The 18,361-nt window shown below is 61.0% G+C and overlaps 1 protein-coding gene across 1 annotated transcript in view; it reads right to left on the bottom strand.

The window, feature by feature from the left end:
- Positions 1 to 658: 658 nt before the first annotated feature.
- Positions 659 to 18,361, bottom strand: part of CFAP99 (cilia and flagella associated protein 99) — a 50,023-nt gene continuing 32,320 nt past the window's right edge. The window contains exons 7-16 of the mRNA XM_051836699.2: positions 18,108 to 18,188; positions 17,951 to 18,025; positions 17,138 to 17,209; positions 16,847 to 16,935; positions 8,788 to 8,992; positions 4,578 to 4,719; positions 4,273 to 4,424; positions 3,822 to 4,027; positions 2,050 to 2,212; positions 659 to 1,922 (exon numbers count right to left, since the gene is read on the bottom strand). Coding sequence (XP_051692659.2) covers positions 1,806 to 1,922; positions 2,050 to 2,212; positions 3,822 to 4,027; positions 4,273 to 4,424; positions 4,578 to 4,719; positions 8,788 to 8,992; positions 16,847 to 16,935; positions 17,138 to 17,209; positions 17,951 to 18,025; positions 18,108 to 18,188 — 1,302 coding nt within the window. The 3' untranslated portion in view covers positions 659 to 1,805. The remainder of the gene's footprint in view (positions 1,923 to 2,049; positions 2,213 to 3,821; positions 4,028 to 4,272; positions 4,425 to 4,577; positions 4,720 to 8,787; positions 8,993 to 16,846; positions 16,936 to 17,137; positions 17,210 to 17,950; positions 18,026 to 18,107; positions 18,189 to 18,361) is intronic.

Raw genomic sequence — 18,361 nt, 5'->3', positions numbered from 1 at the left:
CTCTCTCCATGTAATTCCAACTTTCAAATAAATAAATAATCCTTAAAAAAAAACAACCGGGGCACTGTCACCTCGGCTGCAGCCTACTAACGAAAGTCAGGAGGCCGTACCAGAGGCACAGACACGGGGTGCAGATGTAACCTCTTGACTGGGGGTGTAGTCACAAGTGGAGGTGTGGACGCAGGGAGACACCTGCCGTCCATCTACCCACAACACCTACCCTTAGGCCACACCTTCAGGGGACAGTGCCAGGCCTGCTCCCACCCAGGTAGGCGTGGCAGAGTGGGGAGGGCAGCTTGCATTGTTGCCGGCAGCGCTCGGGTTTGTGGGGGCCCAGGTTCCTCCGGCGGAGGCCGGCCTGGTAGAAGGCTCCCGCCCCTCCTTGCCACCAGACTTGCTCAGGCCACCGTGTAGACCCCTCGTCCCCCACGCCAGCTCCACACGTTCAGGGTCAGTGGGGCTGCAGCACCTGTTGCATGTTCCTGAGACTGGACCTGCTACCCCGCTGGAGGTCGGCACAGGCTGCAGCCACCCTCCTTCGGATCGCCAGTTCCAGGAGCTAGGAAGTCCCCTTTCAAAGCCCCCAGGGCTGCAGGGGTCTCTGGATCAGCAACCATTGATGTACCCCTCAATGTCAGATAAAGCGGGCTTACACATCACAAGGTGGCAAAACTTTTATTTGTTGAGACGGAATTTAATCTGCTCCCAGCTCGGATTCAACAGCGACGGGAATCCCTCTTTACCACCCCGGCTTGCGGGAAGTCTGATAGGATGCAGCATAGTGGAGGGCTCCACTTCCATCTGTTCTTGTCAGTGCCGGGATGCCCCCTTCCTGAGTGCTCCCTGGGACCGAGGTGGCCTCTCTGCAGGCCCCAGGAGGAAGGGGAAGGTGTGGGGGGTCTCTCTCCTGGACACAGCTCCTGGCCTGTTTACTCCCTTCCCCTGCGGACTGCCCGTATGGTAATGTGCTTTACCTTTTTAAAATTTATTTATTTCAAAGGCAGAGAGACAAAGAGAGAGTGGTCCTATTCACGGGTTCCCTCCCCTGCCGGTAACAGCAGGGGCTGGGCCAGGCGGAACCAGGAACCGGGAGCTCAGTCCAGGCCTGCACGCGGGTGGAAGGACCCAGCCATTTCAGCCACCAGCTGCTGCCTGCTTGCCAGGGGGCCCGGTAGCTGGATTTGGAAAAGGCGCCCGGCATTCAGGGTGGGCCTCGGCGGCTAGGCCAAACACCTGCCCCGTTCTTTACTTTTCCTGCTGTTTTTCCATCCTGGTTCCTGCCGGGGGCCAGCTCATGCCTCCAAGCAGTCCCGGTTTTGCTGAAGCAGGGCTCCTGCAGTGATGCGGAGAGGATGTGGGGGTGCTCAACTTGGGGGCGGCCTCACCCTTGCCTGGCATTGTGAGGGCTGCAGGGGACAGGCCCGGGAAGGGCCAGTCCTTAGCTGTTGCCCAAGAATCCTGCCCACTTTCCTTGGCCCGTTTCGCAGGAGAAGAAACCCGCCTAGGGGCACAGGGTGGGGACTCCAGGTTCTGGGAGCTCCAGAGGGCAGGGCCCGAGAACGCCTTGCCCTGGACCGCGGGGAAGGGCTGGGACCCGGGCCAGCGCGGCCAGATTTAGCATGTGAAAATACAGGGCACCCAGTCAAACTTTAATTCCATATGAAGAGCGGACACTCCTCCAGCGTAAGTTTCTCCCGTGCCGTAACTGGGCGTCTCGCCTCTGCTCTGGCCAGTCTGCTCCGGGCAGGTGGCGACGGTGGAGAACAGGTGCGCGCCGCCGGCCGCGCGCGCCGCCCGGGCGGGGCTCAGGCGGCCTCGAGGCGGGGCGCGGGCCCGGGAGGGGCGTCCCCGCGCTGCAGCGCCCGCAGCCTGCGCTCCCGGCTCCGCCCCAGCTCCTGCCAGTGCTGCGCCTCCGCCGGACCCTGTCGGGAAACGCGCGGCGGAGCGTCACCCCCGCGGCCTCCCGCGCTCCCCGCCCCGCCAGGGCCTGGCCCGCCTGCCCGCCCAGCGTCCACAGCCCCTGCCCGCGGCGCCGGGACCCCTGCTCACCGCGGCCGGGGGTCGCGCTGTCCTGGGCGCCACCACGTGCAGCAGGGCCGCCTGCCTGCGGCGCTCGGTCGCCCGCTCCTCCACTCTGCGCCGCAGCTCCTGCACGCGCTCGTCCCCGGAGCGGTCCCTCGGGGCCGCCGCCTGCGCTTTCTTCTCCTCCCACCTGGCCGGCAACAGGGCGGGTTTAGGAGCGGCGCCAAGGCCTGACCCGGCCCCGGATGGGACACCGGCCCAGGCCCAGATGGCCGCCATGGCGGGGGCTGAACTTCACCCAGGGGGCAGGGGCTCAGGGACTTGGGCCATCTTCCACTGTGTCCGAGGCCCATTGGCAGGGAGCCGGATAGGAAGAGGAGCAGCTGGGACCCGAACCCGCGTCCTGTGGGATCCCAGAGTCATAGGAGGCAGCCTGTGCCACACGCTGGCCCCAACATTTCTTTAAGCATTATGTATTAACTACACGTAAAATTGGGGTAAAATGTGGACGGCAGGGCAGGTGCAGCAAGGTGACAGCCCTGCATCCCACGTGGGAGTGCAAGTTGTAGTCCCGGCTGCTCTGCTTCTGATCCAGCTCCCTGCTCCGGCTCCTGGGAGGCAGTGGGGATGTCCCCACCCGGGTACTTGGATCCCTGCCACACTCCGGGGAGACCGGGATGGAGTTCCTGGCTCCTGGCTTCCACCTGGCCCAGCCCCGGCTCGACCATTGGATAGAAGGTCTCTCTCTCTCTCTCTCTCTCTCACTCTTTTAAGCGATGGGGAAGCCCCTTTGTCACCTCGCTGCTCTTTGGGGTCCCCGCTGACAGCCTGTGGTGTGTGCCCTCAGGCCATCGCTGGAGGCGCATCACAGCGCCCGGGCATTCTTAGGGGCTGTTCCCCGTCTCTGTCCACTAAAATGCTCCTGGTGAGTTGCTGCCACGGGATCGGCCCCACTCATGAGGGCGCTCCCGGAACGTCGGTGGCACCTGCTGGCTCTTGGAGTCCTCCGGGCTGAGGCCAGCCGCTGGCAAGTGGTGAGGTTTCCCACGTGTGTGCCGCCTCGGGGGCCTGCCAGCGGCCAGCCCACAGCGGTGTGGATTGAACCAGAGTAGCAGTCACTCGGAGGGACAGTGGTGACGGGTTCTCTGCTAGGACACTCACCTGGGCCCTGTGGCCACTGTCGTCACCCACTACTCAGACACGCCTCTGGAGCCCTGTGTGCCAGGCTCAGAGCCAGGTCCGGGTGCTGCCTCCCTAGGCGTCAGGCCAGGGCCCACGGAGGTTGGGAAAAGCCACCACACAGTCCCCAAAACCAAATAAAGGGGGGGGGGGTTGCCCACAGGGGTATGTGTGACTCTCAGCCAGAGGCTGGTTAGAAAACTGTTGCAGCAAATGCTGTCTAAAATTCTTAGCCAAGTCTGGGGGCCCCTGGAGAAATGTGGATACAGACAAGATATTCAGGTGATGTTGCAAATTTCTGCGAATTTTTCTGGCTGTTCATGGTGCTGTGGTTATGTAGGACAATGCTGTCACGAACGCGTTTAGGAGCAAAGCCTCGGAGGCCTGCAGCCCCTTCCAACAGCCAGCAAGCGAGGCAGAGCCCCGGGGGGGTCACACTCGGGCAGCATCTGTGTCACGCACAGCTGCACCCGACCTTCCCACCGGTTCTGGGCCTGGGAGCCACCCAGTGCAGCAGTAGGGGCGGGGGTCGTTAGAGACCTAGTGGGCAGGAAGCTGGGGGGCCCACCCAGGAGGGCAGGGGCCGCCTGGACCCGGACCCCCTCGCCCTCCACACGGACCTCAAGGCTGCGGCCCGTCCCATGGCCGCTCGGCACAGCGAGATCTGCTCCAGCGTGGTGCGCAGCTCCTGGCTCCTGGCGCGCTTGCCCTGGATGATCTGATCCCGCTTCTCCTCCTCCTGGCGCCGCTGGCTCTCTCTGAGCAGGGCCAGGCGCTCACGCAGCTCCACCACCGACATCTCCCCTTCCAGGCCGTACCCTGGGATCTGGGGGGGGGGGGGAGGCCGCAGGCTGGGAGCTGGGCTGGGCCCGGGCGGAGCCCACACAGCCCTCCCTTGTGTACCGTGCTGGGTTCCTGCTTGGGTAACCGGCTGCTGTGCCCTGCCCCGCCCCAGCTTCTCTGCCTCTCTGCCCCCAGGGTCACCATCTGTCCCAGTGTGGGGCTAGCGGTGAGTTCCAGGACCAGCGCGGCCTTTGTGGACAGCCGGCGGCGCCCGAGGAGGCTCCTCACCTGGGTCAGGTCCACCAGCTTGCCCTTGCGCGTGGGCTGCGTCTCCAGCGCCCGCCGCTGAGAGGTGAGCTCCCAGCGCCGCCTCTGCTCCTCCCTGGCCGCCTCCGCGGTGCGCTGCAGCAGCTCCCGGCTCTCCTCCGCCACTTCCTGAACTTGGGGGCCAGGCGGGGTGCTGAGGGGGCACCCACGGGCCAGGGCCGCCACCTAGGAGGTCCTGGGCCGCCCCCGCCTCCCGCTCCCTGTGGTAGCTTGCTCGGGCCCCCGGGGGTGCTGGGCAGGGCCGTGGGCCCTGGCTGCCCCGGTACCTATCTGCCGCCGGTCCTGGACCAGCTTCGCCTGAGCCGCCTTCACGTTCTTCTGCGCCTCCACCACCTGCTGCACCAGCTCTCTCACCGACCGCTCCTCCTGCAGCCGCCTCGCTGCACACTGCCGCATCAGCTCTGCCGTCTGCTCGGACAGAGGGCCGCCGCGGTGAGCCTGCTCCCTCTGGGCCTGCCCCAGCTCAGGGAGCAGCACCGGGTGTAGGGGTGGACCCCACCCACCCCTGAATTGCCCCGGGACCCAGATCTAAGCCCACCAGCTCCTGGGGGGGAGGCTCCACCCCACGTCCTCCTCCTGGTGGTGGTGTAGGGGTGAACTTCTGCCCTAAGCCACCCTGTTAGTGGTGCTTGGTTACGGCAGCCTGGAAGGCTAATGGGAACCGTGCACGGTAGAGGCACCGGCTGGGGAGTACATGGGAGCTGGCCGAGCTCTGCTGTGACGTTTCTGTAAATCTCAGCTCCATCCCAAGATTAAAAAAATACTCTCAAAGCTTTCTTTTTTTTTATTTTTTGACAGGCAGAGTGGACAGTGAGACAGAGACAGAGAGAAAGGTCTTCCTTTGCCGTTGGTTCACCCTCCAATGGCCGCTGCGGCCAGCGCACCGCGCTGATCCGATGGCAGGAGCCAGGTGCTTCTCCTGGTCTCCCATGGGGTGCAGGGCCCAAGCACTTGGGCCATCCTCCACTGCACTCCCTGGCCACAGCAGAGAGCTGGCCTGGAAGAGGGGCAACCGGGACAGAATCCGGCGCCCCGACCGGGACTAGAACCCGGTGTGCAGGCGCCGCTAGGTGCAGGATTAGCCTAGTGAGCCGCAGCACCGGCCTTCTTAAAGCTTCCTGAGAGGTTGGAGAACTGTGTGCGGAACCAGGAGGTGGGCTGGCGACTGCCAGCAGCGCGGGGGTCTCGAGGAGGTAAGCAGTGCAGAGGCCCCACCCCCACCCCAGCTCCAACCAGCAGCTCCTGTGAACACACCGGGAAGGAGGTGCAGCCTGGGTCTGTGCAGGAGGTGCCGGCTCGGGAGCGGGAGGCGTGGGGCTTTGGGTTCTGCTTCCCTGAGCCCAGCCAGCTGCGTGGCCTCAGGCAGGTCACAGGCCTCCTGGAAGAGGCTGCGCTGGGTGCGGGCCCAGCAGGGGGCAGGGTGCACAGTCACCTTCAGCAACTGCATCGCATCAGCACTGGGAGACGGCGGGGCAAGGAGGAGAGGTGCGGCAACTGGGAGGACAGCCGCAGTGCCTGGCCCGCGACGAGGCGGTGGTCACCTGGCCCGCGTCCAGGGGAGGTCGCCCAGCTCTGTCTGCCCCCAGGCAGCTCTGAGTCCCGGTGCAGCCTTGGAGCCCACTCTGGCGGTCCTGCCAGGCTTCCCCACATCCCCGTGGCCCCTCCACAGCAGAGCACCCCTCGCCCAGGGGCTGCCCACGAGCTCACCCACAGTGGGAATTGCCGTTACCTACCCAGAGACACCTCGTAATGAAAGCCAACACAGAACACAGAACAGCCCTGGCATGACCCTGGTGCCACAGACTGAGCAGACCTGACCCAGGGCACAGGTAAGCAGCGCGGACAGAGCACGGAGCTGGGCACGGGTAAGCAGCGCGGACAGAGCACGGAGCTGGGCACGGGTAAGCAGCGCGGACAGAGCACGGAGCTGGGCACGGGTAAGCAGCGCGGACAGAGCACGGAGCTGGGCACGGGTAAGCAGACCCAGCTGAGCACAGAGCTGGGCACGGGTAAGCAGACCCAACTGAGCACGGAGCTGGGCACGGGTAAGCAGCGTGGACAGAGCACGGAGCTGGGCACGGGTAAGCAGTGTGGACAGAGCACGGAGCTGACCACATGTACTTGAAGAATGCTCGCCCGGCAGCCCGACAGCCTGCGGGCTGTCACCCAGTGGGCTTAGGGTTAACGCTGGGACGTCCACCCTGGAGCCAGTCCGCTGTGACAGTGAGTGAAAAACCCAGTAACGAGGGCTGAGCGCAGTGGGTGAAGTCACTGCGGGGACGCCGACTCCCGTACCAGAGCCCCGGTTCAAGTCCCGGATGCTCGGCACTTCTGGTGCTGCTTCCTGCAGATGCGCCTGGGAAGGCAGCAGACGCTGCGCCCACGTGGGACCTGGCTTGGGGCCCTGGCCCAGCCCAGCCCGACCCAGCCCGGCCCAGCCCCGGCCGTTGTGACCTTCTGGGGAGTGAACCAGTGGAGGGGAGATCTCTCTCTCTCTAACTGCCTTTTAAATAAATAATTTTTTAAAAAAAGTCTAATTATCTGAGCTTTATTCATGTTATTCAATATATCTATTTGTATGGTTCATCAAATTATTTTACAAAGGAGATAAAATTCTTGAGGTGAGAAAAATACATTAAAGGCGTTTAAGACAATGTTAATGTCAACTTAAAATATTGTTACACTCAAGATTTTAAAATATATCCTAAGGCCAGCATTGTGGCATAGCAGGTAAAACTACCGCCCGTGATGCCAGTATCCCAGATGGGTGACAATTCGAGTCCCTGTTGTTCTGCTTATTATTTTTTTTTTTTTTTGACAGGCAGAGTGGACAGTGAGAGAGAGACAGAGAGAAAGGTTTTCCTTTTCCGTTGATTCACCCCACAATGGCTGCTCCAGCCGGCACGCTGCGCTGATCCGAAGCCAGGAGCCAGGTGCTTTTCCTGGTCTCCCCTGTGGGTGCAGGGCCCAAGCACTTGGGCCATCCTCCACTGCACTCCCGGGCCACAGCAGAGAGCTGGCCTGGAAGAGGAGCAACCGGGACAGAATCCGGCGCCCCAACCGGGACTAGAACCTGGGGTGCTGGCGCCGCAGGCGGAGGATTAGCCTAGTGAGCCGCAGCACCGGCCTGTTCTGCTTATGATACAGCTCTCTCTAATGGCCAGAGAAAAGCAGTGGAGATGACCCAAGTGTTTGTTTGGGCCCCTGCCACCCCTGTGGAGACCCCTTCACCTGGATTTTGGCTTTGGCCTGGCCCAGTGCTGGCTGATGTGGTTACCTGGGGAGTGAACCAGCAGATGCAAGATCTCTCTCTCTGTCAATCTGACTCAAATACATTTTAAAAAATTAGCTTTGTGTAGCCATTCCATAATGTATATACATTTTATCTGGTTTGAAGACTTATTTATTTGAAATGCAAAGGACAGAGAGGGAGAAATAGAGAGAGCTCTCTCATTTTCTGATTTACTCCCAAATGCCCACAAAAGCCAGGCCGGGCCAGGTTGAAGCCAGGAGTCAGGAGCTCCATCCGGGTCTCCCGTGAGGATGGCAGGAAGCCAAGCGCTTGGGCCATCACCAGCTGCCCCACGATGCACTAGCAGGAGGCTGGGATTCAGCTGGCATTGCAGAAGGGACACAGGCCTCCCAAGCAGCAGCTTAACCTGCAGGGCCACAACAGCTGCCCCGTGCGCGTATTTTAAAACGCCATGTTTTGTGCCATGAATGTGTCTTGTCCACTTAAATAATCAAGTACATGAAACAAATAACTCCATTTCCTCCCAAGTCTAGGAAGTGAAAATCAAAAGCTCAGTAGAAAATGGAGAAGAGAATTCACCAAAAAAAAAAAAAAAAAAAAAAAGGATAAAGGACTGAAATAAGTGAAATTATGCTCAAATTCACACAGAAAAATGAAATGCAAATCAGAATTTTCCCAAGATAGCATCCGTCACCAAGAGAGTGGCAAAAACTCAGAAATTCGGAACAGAACCCGGTGCAGTCGGGGGCAGGGATCTGGCCCTCTCACTGCTGGGCTCGTGAGGATGGTCCCCGTACCCCAGCAACGGCAAGACCCCTCCGTCGGGGAACGGTTCGGCTCAGCGTCCTCGGGAAAGTCCCTGCAGATACAGCTCCGCTGCACAGCAGTATTCACTGCACAGGAAGCCGGGGAGACGGACGGAGCACAGGGAAGTGTGTCCCCGGAGGAGAAAGAGCGGCCCTGGCACGTCGGGGCCCTGCTCCCGAGGGAGACAGCACCATGCGCAAGTAGGCCGGCTTCCAGAAGCTTCCGCCAGAACCCAGGGCTTCTCTCAGAGGTGCCTGGGGGTCTGTGGACCAACCGACCCTGCTGGTGGGGCAGGGATGGGGGCAGCAAGACCACAGTCAGCCTGCGGGTCCTAGGAGGAAAGACCAGGGCGACCCCGAAATCCAACAGCCATGAGAGCCGCCGGCCCCACAGCCTGCCCGTTGCTGCACGGTCACCTCCTCCTTCTTCTGGTCGGCCTTCTGCCTGTTCTCCTGCACGTGGCTGTGCCGGGCCAGCACCGCCTCCTGCTGGCTGAGCTTCCCCCGCAGCCGCCGGCACTCGTCCGCGGCCAGCTGCTCCTCCCGGTCCTTGGCCAGCATCTGCTTCTGCCACTCGAGGAACTCAGAGATGTCCCCGGCCCCGTCCACAAGCTGGTCAACCCTAGGGAAGGAGGTACAGGGCACAGCTTTCGATCTCTCCTGTGATCTGGGCCACCAGGAGCACAGATTTCCCCGTGGGGTGGTGGGCTGTGGTCACTCAGCACCCGGCCACACTGCCCAGCCCCAGCCCCACCCCTACCACCCCCCACTGCCTGCCGGGCCCCTCCTGACACAGCCTCCCACCGGGACCTTCAACCGTGCCTACCCTTGCTCTGTCTACCTGTCTACTGCCCCTCCCCCCACCTCTCCTTCCATCAACTCTGTCCTGCTGTCCACCACCTGTCTGGCCACCACATCCCCATCCAGCCAGTCAACCACCCAAGCTGCCACCCACAGCCCAGCCTGCATACATGGAAAGACCAGTGCACGCATGACATAAGCACAGGGCCGTCTGGGAGAGGGGCCCTGGGAAGGGGTCCATGGAAGAGGGGAAGCCGGGGCGGCCCAGGTATTTGCTGCTGCCGCCTGCCCCAGGCTCCCTCGCTGAGCTGTTCTCTTGTAAGATGGGGCCTCAGCCCTGACATAGGCCTGCCGGCCATCCGCTGGCCATCTGCACCCCTGCAGGACTACGGCCTGGTCACGACCTCTGTGATGTCCTGAACTGTACTTGACCTTCGGCCTGCTTCCTGGCATACAGCTCTTTTTTTTTTTTTAATTTTTTTTTTTTTTTTGACAGGCAGGAGTGGACAGTGAGAGAGAGAGACAGAGAGAAAGGTCTTCCTTTTTTGCCGTTGGTTCACCCTCCAATGGCCGCCGCGGCCGGCGCGCTGCAACCAGCGCACCGCGCCGATCCGATGGCAGGAGCCAGGTACTTATCCTGGTCTCCAATGGGATGCAGAGCCCAAGGACTTGGGCCATCCTCCACTGCACTCCCTGGCCACAGCAGAGAGCTGGCCTGGAAGAGGGGCAACCGGGACAGAATCCGGTGCCCCGACCGGGACTAGAACCGGGTGTGCCGGCGCCGCAAGGCGGAGGATTAGCCTAGTGAGCCGCGGTGCCGGCCGGCATACAGCTCTTAAGGCCCTAGGAGGCTTCAGCGTGGTAAGTGATGCATTGACTCCTGGGTAGCTGCAGGATGGGTTACGGGTCACCAGGAAAACCAAGGCAGGACTCCAGGGTTGCAGTCAGCCCCACCCCCAACCTCCAGGGGAGGGGCTAACGGTTGATTACCAATGGCCAGCGATTTAATCAATCATGCCTATGTGATAAAGCTTCCATCAACCCCCTAAGGCTAGGGTTGGAGAGCTTCCGGGTAGCCAAGCAGGTGGGTGGCCCTGGAGGTGGAATGCCCCTTCCCTCGCCTCCCCCCATGCATCGTCCTCTGTGTGCTCTGTAATGTCCTTCCTAATGAACGTGTAGTCCTGAACTCCAGCAAATTAATGGGACCTGAAGAGGGGAGAGTGGGAAACCCAACTGGCGCCGGCGGTCCCAGGCACAGGTAAACAACCTCGGGCTTGCATGTGGCCTGTGGAGGCGCGCAGGTCTTGAGTTCTGTGTGGTCTGAAGCTACTCCAGGAGGACAGCGGCAGGCTGGGCCGAACTGGAGGACGCCTGCAGACCACTGCTGCAGCACTGCGCGTGTGGTGTGGGGGACCCTCCGTGCCTGGCGTCAGCGATGTGCTGCTGGGGGACGACGCAGGATAAACTGAGTTGGAGTCTGCTGTCTTGTCCCCCCAGCAGCTTCAGATTCGGGGCCAGGAGTGGGATTTGCCGGCCTGGCTCGGATTCACAGAAATGTCCGGTCGGGAAGAAAAACGAGAAAACGCTGGGGCACGAGGAGCCTTGGATTCCTGGGGGCCACGTGGTTCTCCATGGAGGGAAAAGTCACCAGTGGAGTTTAGAGGCTTCCAGTTGCCAGGGAGCCGGTTCACTGGATCCACTAGGAAATGCAGACCAATCGAAGTAACCAGGATATCCTATCTCTCGATTGTCCTTAGCTGTCAGAGCGGAAATGAGGTTGCAGGAGGGCTAGGTTGGACCTTGGCATAGATTTCAAGGCCAAGTATGGATTTCAGCTGGTCCGGCTTTGACCCGTCACCCAGGGCAGCGCTATGAAGGGACAACAGAAGCTGAGCCCACACAGTACGTCTGATGTGGACACGAGACACCACGAGGCCCCAGTCTCAGCTTACAATCTGGTCCTGCCTCCAGGGTCCTTGCTAAAACTGATTTGAGGGAGAGGTACCCTCGGCCCCCTAGGGGCCCTGGGCACATGACTCACGAGGTCATCATGTCCCCTATAGAAGCATTGTGATGTCGGCCTGGTCCCGAGGGCTTTCCCGTATGGGATGCTGGCACTGCAGGCGGCGGCTTTCCCCGCTACGCCACAGCGCTGGCCCCTCTGCTTGGGATTTTGGGGAAGTAAACCAGCATGTGGAGTTCCCTCCTCCTGACTCTGCCTCTCAGGAAAGAACTGGTTTTACTACAACACTACTGAAGGATGGGTGGACCACAGGGAGCTCCCGCTGGTCCCACACCATTAAAAGGCCCAAACACGTTTGCTGCGTTGGCCCCAGTTTGCAGAAATTTAGAAAGTCACCAGGCAAGAACTAAACGAGATGTCCATGTGCAACGGCCTGGAGGCAGGCGGATTAATCAGCGTGAGGGCCAGGGCTTCCTCAGCGCAGCCCTCCTGCTGCAGACCCACAGCTTTTTGTACCAGAGGAGGAAGCTCCTGAGAGCAGAGTGTCGCGTGGACAGGACGACACCGCCAGGTGCTCAGCAGGCTTTCTGTAAAGGAGCTGTCTCTCTACCCGCCTGTGCCAACAACGTTTAAACCAAAACCTGTTGGTAAAGCTTGAACGGAGGCTACAGTTGGGACAGCCATCACACGTCCCTGGGGAGTGTTGGCCCAGTGAAGTAGATGATGCAGCCAACACCAGAGACAACACCCAAGCCGCACACACCGCCCAGGGCCCATGGCCCACAGTGTGGCACGCCCACTCCTCCTCATGCAGCTAGGCTTTGCTGTCCACCACGCTCCGGACCCCACGACACCTTCCTGGCGACCATAGCGTGCACGGCAGCCCCACCCCACGTCTGTCTCCCGGGGCTGTAATCGGTTCCTGCTCCGAGCACCACCTGTACCTATAAAAGGATGACCCAGACCGATGTGGCCAGTTCTCTTCCTGGACGCTGCCAGCACTCCTGCCTGTGTGTGTGCTCTGTGTGCTGCCCCTCGGCCTTTCAGTAAATCCCGCCTCCTGCTCCGGGTGTCCCAGTTGTATTCCTACTGGTAGGAAGACAAGACCCTGAACCAAGTTTAGCTGGGGGTCTCTCTGAGCCTCGCAAACCCCACAACAGTAGTACTGTCAAACCTGCCCTGCAGGCCACATAAACTGGGGGCACTAAACGGGGACCAGTGGGATTGTCCGAGCCCATGCTGCGTAGAACAGACACTGGCGCTTGGCTGGGACAGAGTCTGCCCTCGACACCCCTGTGTGACGTCTGCCAGCAACCGCCATGGGGTCGTGGGACTGGAGAGCTCCCCTTGGGGCACTCGGTGCCTTGCTATGGAACACAGCCGGCTCCTAAGCCACTCCTGTGACCGAAAGACACAAAACCAACACCCCTGCGCCTGTCCCAAGTGAGACCCAGACACGTCCCCTAATGAAACAGAAACGGTGCCCCCTGGGCGATCCAGGGAGCCTCTGTCCCCCAGGTCGACTCTGGAGCTGTGTGGGGAGCTGCTCGGCTCTCTGGCCACTTGGGCAGTGCCTCCTCCACAGTCCTCAGCTGGCCAGCAGAGAACTGCCGGGCGTGCGGAGGCGGCCAAGGTGACGGGCCCCCACCCTGTGTGCAGGACGACTAAGGCCAGGAAGAACTCGGCTCAGGAGTGACGGAGACAGCCCCCATGTTTGGGCTGTCCAGGCTCAGCCAGGCACACCACGGACGCCAGTTTGCAGGCCCAGGGACACGTGAGGTGCCCCTTAAAGGAGGACACGTTCTGTGCCTGTGTGATTCTCGCCCAGGGAGGTGTGCACCGCGTAAGGATGATGGGTTTTTCTTCCTTCCTGCATCACCTCAATTTCCCCCACCGGCTGCTGCGGCCACAGGACCAGGAAGACGGACAGGCGCTGGAAGCGAGGGGCCGGGACTGTGCAGCCCCACGGACTTGCCCGAGCCCTCAAGGGGTGGCCGTGCCTCCACCCCGGCTGCTCAGGGTTCTGTTGCTATCTGAGCGGAGTGGGCTACACCAGCAAAGCCACCTGCAGTGTAGACCAGCACCGTCCCCCAAATAGGTGGAAAAATCTGGGTGTAAAGGAACGAGTATGTGGGTCACGTAATCAGTGCCAGAGAGCTCAGAGCCAGCGCCTGCTAGGGCTGCGCACCCGGGGGCCTCACAGGTACGACGCCGACTGGACTGAGTGGGCTTCTGGGAGCGGGCAGTGCCTTCTGATGGGGGGATTGTCTGAAGCAGGAGTGGAACGAGGTTGTGAGATACGTATTTGGTTTCTTGGCACTTAGCTCCTAAAATCTTGGAATCTTCACAGTGATGGTTAAAAAAGATTTTTTTTTTTTTTTTTTGAGAGACAGACGGGGGGAGAGAGAAAGCTTCCACTGGCCGGTTAAGCCCGAAATGGTCTGGATTGAGGCAGGAACTCAATCCAGGTCTCCCATCTGGGTGGCAGAGGCTCAGTTACTTGAGCCAGAAAGTGACAATGCCTTTTACTACCCTAGGGAGACGACTGAGGGAAAGCAGCCCCCGTGGCTCCAGGGTGGGGCTGGCCACCAAGGACCGAGGTGCGAGCAGAGGGCTGGGAATCCCGCTTCACCCCCCCCCCGCCGCCCACCCTCCGGGAGGGGCGGGGCTGAACACTGCTCACCCTGGCAGACGAAGTCAGAAGTCATCGGTGGTGACTGGGTAATCAGAACCCACAGAACCGGCTCCGTGCCCCTCCCCGCCACCTCCACCATGCCTCTGCTCCTCTGGACTCCTTGGGAGGGCACTGACGATAAGTCAGCCAACCCGTTTCCCTGGGTTCTGGGAGCCCCCTGAGTTAGAGGTGCCCTGGGCAGGGCTGCGGGAACCCCGGTTTGTAGCACAGGAAACCCGTCTGGGGTTGTGACTGGTTGTCGCTCCCCCTCTTCATGGAGGAACGACACAGGACCCTGCACTGTTCTTTCGTCTGCTCGGCCCTCCCCGGGTTTGCTGCTGGTTCTTCCCGGGCTGGCCACCGTCCCTTCCACCTCCGTGGAAGGGCGGTTCCCCCTGCCACATTCCCCACTTCCGCAGGGGAGCGGCACACCGCCGGCCGGCTCTCTCAGGGGCTGCACAGGTGTTCCCCTTAGATGTTCCTCTTAGATGTTCCTGGTGCATGTCGTCTCTCTCCTCCTTTATAGTCCTCTTCCACCAATCCCAACTCCGCCACCCACACGCCAAGTACGCTGCTCTCCTCCAATCAGGAGCAGGTCCCACAGTTTATTGGTTGAACTGGAGGCAGCTGTGTAGAAGCTGTTTACTTCTCTCCCAGAGCCATATTGTGGGAGAGCAGATGCATAGAATAAGTCTTAATTCCAGTAACTCAGTCCAGTCTGGGCTGCTCCCCACAGATCCCCCTTTCTTTTTATTTTTGGCGTTGATACGCACCTGTCTTCGGTGCCCCATAGCACACACTCTGCTCTGCTTGCTAGAGTTGCCACAGGTTCTTACAAGTCCTATCAATCAGGCAAACCGAATCCGGGTCCTCTCTTCGCCATGTTGTGAGGAGGTTTTTAGGCGCTGATGTGTGCCTGTATTCGGTGCCCTGCAGCGCATGCTCTGCTCTGCCTGCAGGGGCTTACAAGCCCTAACAATCAGGCAAACCGAATCCAAGCCTTCTCATTGCCGTATTGTGGGGGAGACTTATTAGTGTTGGTTCGTGCCTATCTTCAGTGACCTGCAGCTCATACTCTGGTCGAGCTGCCTGCTGGTGCTTACCGCCTTAATCAGGCAGACCGAATCCAAGCTCTCACATAGCAGTGTTGTGGGGAGGCCTTATTGATGTTAATTCGTGCCTGTCTTCGGTGACCTGCGGCGCATAAGCTGCTAGCCGCCGCAGGTGCTCATCGCCTCACTTAATCAGGCAGACCGAATCCAAGCTCTCTCATTGCCATGTTGAGGGGAGGCCTTTCTATTTCTCTATTTCTCTATCTCCGGGCATTCCTATTTCTCCCATTTTACTTCTATCTTCCAGCATTCCTATTTCTCTCACTTTGCTTCTAAACTTCTATTTCTCTTATCCCTGCAGCTTTCCGGTGCCCGCCCCGAGACTGCTTCTCGGCGGCTTCCCGGCTCTGAGCCGCTTCAGCCCGCGCTTCTCCGATCTGCGCGGCTTCCCGGCTTTGCGCGGCTTCCCGGCGCCTCGCCCCGCGGCAGCTTCACGGCTCTGCGCGGCTTCCCGGCGCCTCGCCCCGCCGGCGGGTTCCCGGCTCTGCGCGCACGCTCCGCGGTCTCCACGCACTTCGCGCCCGCACCACGGCCTTGCGCCAACGCCCCGTGCTCTCTCTGCACGCGGCGGCTTCCGCGAATGTTTCCGCCACCACCGGCATTCAGTCCAAGTTCCCCGGACTAACCTGGCGAATCCTGGCGGCCCACGTCTCTGCCTCTGGTTCCAGATCTTCGCCTCTTGCTCCCCGGGGTGACTTGAAGAATTCCAAGGTGGCTTATATCTCCGCCTCGGCCTGCACTCGCGGCTTCATCCTCCCTAACATTTCTCTCTACCCGGTATGTTTCCTTAAGTTTTCTTCCAACAATATTCCTCTCATTTCTCCTGGCTTCTCCCCACAGTCCGTATCCGAGTCCAAGCCTCCTCCAGGTTTCACTTTCGCTTTCAGTCTCCTAGCTTCCCCGCCATAGTCCGCATCCGAGTCTATGAAAGCTTTCACTTTCGCTGTCAATCCTAACTTCTTTCCCACAGTCCATATCCGAGTCTATGCCTAGGCTTTCAATAGCTTCTTCCGGCACCTTTCTCGTCTGGCTTTCCCCTAGGCTCTTCGCTAGTCTCTCTCTCCGGTATTTTCCACTTCTTCCCGTTTCTTCCCTCCTAAGTTTCCTATCCGAGTCATTTCTTCCCTCCTAAGTTTCCTTATCCGTTCTAGGTTTCCTATCCGAGTCAGGTTTCCTATCCGAGTCACGGCACCATTATGTCGCTCCCCCTCTTCATGGAGGAACGACACAGGACCCTGCGCTGTTCTTTCGTCTGCTCGGCCCTCCCCGGGTTTGCTGCTGGTTCTTCCCGGGTTGGCTACTATCCCTTCCACCTCCGTGGAAGGGCGGTTCCCCCTGCCACATTCCCCACTTCCGCAGGAGAGCGGCACACCGCCGGCCGGCTCTCTCAGGGGCTGCACAGGTGTTCCCCTTAGATGTTCCTCTTAGATGTTTCTGGTGCATGTCGTCTCTCTCCTCCTTTATAGTCCTCTTCCACCAATCCCAACTCCGCCACCCACACGCCAAGTATGCTGCTCTCCTCCAATCAGGAGCAGGTCCCACAGTTTATTGGTTGAACTGGAGGCAGCTGTGTAGAAGCTGTTTACTTCTCTCCCAGAGCCATATTGTGGGAGAGCAGATGCATAGAATAAGTCTTAATTCCAGTAACTCAGTCCAGTCTGGGCTGCTCCCCACAACTGGTGTCTTGTGGGGAGGGTCTTGGGGACAGAGCCCTCGATGTGGGGTCTGGGTGCACGGCATCAGAGCTGAACCACACTTGCCCCGCTGGTGAGCGGCCAGTGGGGGCGGCTGGGCTCCAAGTTGCTTCCTTCCTCAGTATCTCCTAGGCGCTCTCTGCGGAGCCACCCACCCAGCCCCCAGCCCCCAGCCCCCGGGGCTCCCTCTGTGAAGGCGGGGCCGAGGGGAGCCTCAGACCTGCGCGCTCACCTTTGCAGCTCTCGCTCCACCTGCCGCTGGTATAAGGCCCCTTCCCGCAGGATGGCTGCGGTGTTCAGCTTGACGGGGGCGTTGTCCGGCTGTGGTGGGAGGGGAGGGCTGGCTGGGGCGGCCGCACACAGGAGCAGCAAGTGACCTCCTGCCCTCCTGCCCAGGTGCTTCCTCGGCCGCAAGGGTGTGGCAGTCCTTGGGGGTCTCTGGGCCGTCTGCCTCTGGGAGCAGGACAGGTGGGGAGGGGTGGGTGCCAGGGAGAGGGGCTGCGTGGCCAGGTGCACCCCTCACCATGTAGAAGGTCAGCTTTGGAGTCTTTCGAATTCGAGGTGGGATCTGGGGTTGCAGCTGCTTCTTGCATTCCTGCAGAAACCAGGGCAGAGGCTGCAGCTTGGCGTACCCACAGGTGCCCCCAAGCACAGCTGGGTGTTGGCTCAGCGAGCCCTGGGAGACCACCCTGCTCCCCCGTCCTCCCACCCAGCCCCGCCTGCCCCGGCAGCATCTCTCCCCCAGTGCCTGGCCAAGCCCCCTTGCTTGGTGCTGCACGGTGCAGGGCCTTTGGGGGGGGCGGGGGTCCCCACACAGGATGGCCTGGCCTCAGGGCTCAGCACCCATCTTTCCAGTGCCCCCCACAGGGCTGCTCTCTGAACCCGTCTGCCCCTGCCCCATCTCCTGCTGCCCCGTTGACAAGCACCCAGGAGGTGGACACCACACCACCAGCCACGGTGTGGACAGCGCCTGCTGAGAGGCCACTGTGGGGGAACTCAGCCATTTAGACCCCCAGCCTCGGACCTGCTGTTAGCAGGTGCCTGACCCTGGACCTGCCCCGCAGCTGGGGAGGGGCCCCTCTGAGCCCCTGAGGGAGCGTCGCCCATCAGACCAGCGATTCCTCCGCCTGCTCCCTGCTTGGCGTGTGGGCAGACACCTGGGTTTCCCTACAGGAGAACTCAGGGCTCAGAGAGAAGGGGACATGCGGAGGACCCGGATCCCCTGGCCGAGGCTCGCTCTGCGAGGTGCAGTCCCCCATTCCGGGGGCCCCGTGTGGGGAGGGACGTTTGTGTGGTCACCACTGAGACTGGCCTTGGGATGGGGGGCCAGGCGCACCTGTGCCGGCTTCTCCCCGCGGGCCCTGGGCATCGCGCACCGCAGCTCCTCCAGGTTCGCCTTCAGCAGCAGCTCCTGAGCGGCAGCACACGGGTCCTGGGCTGCCCCGGGCAACCGCCGACCGGCTGCTCCCTCCTTCCAGGGGCTCCCGGCTCACCTCGGCCCTGCGGCGGTTGTCTCTCTTGATCATCTCCAGCTGCTGCTGCTCCTTGGGCACCTGGTAGGTGCTCCGGGGCACCTGTGTCGGCGGGGGGGGGGGGGTTATGAGGACGATAGCCGGCCGAGGTCAGTGGCCTAGGCTCCTGGCTGAAGGAGCTGCAGATGGGGTAACTGTGGGGTTGCTCAGCAACAGGTCCCCATCGACCACCCACCCTCCTATCCACCCAAGTAATTACCTACCCTCCCAACCAC

Source organism: Oryctolagus cuniculus, chromosome 2 (genome assembly GCF_964237555.1).
Source record: "Oryctolagus cuniculus chromosome 2, mOryCun1.1, whole genome shotgun sequence".
In the NCBI taxonomy this organism is placed as follows: Eukaryota; Metazoa; Chordata; class Mammalia; order Lagomorpha; family Leporidae; genus Oryctolagus; species Oryctolagus cuniculus.
Note: the sequence above shows the minus strand (reverse complement) of the source record. Positions and strands in the feature narration are given on the sequence as shown.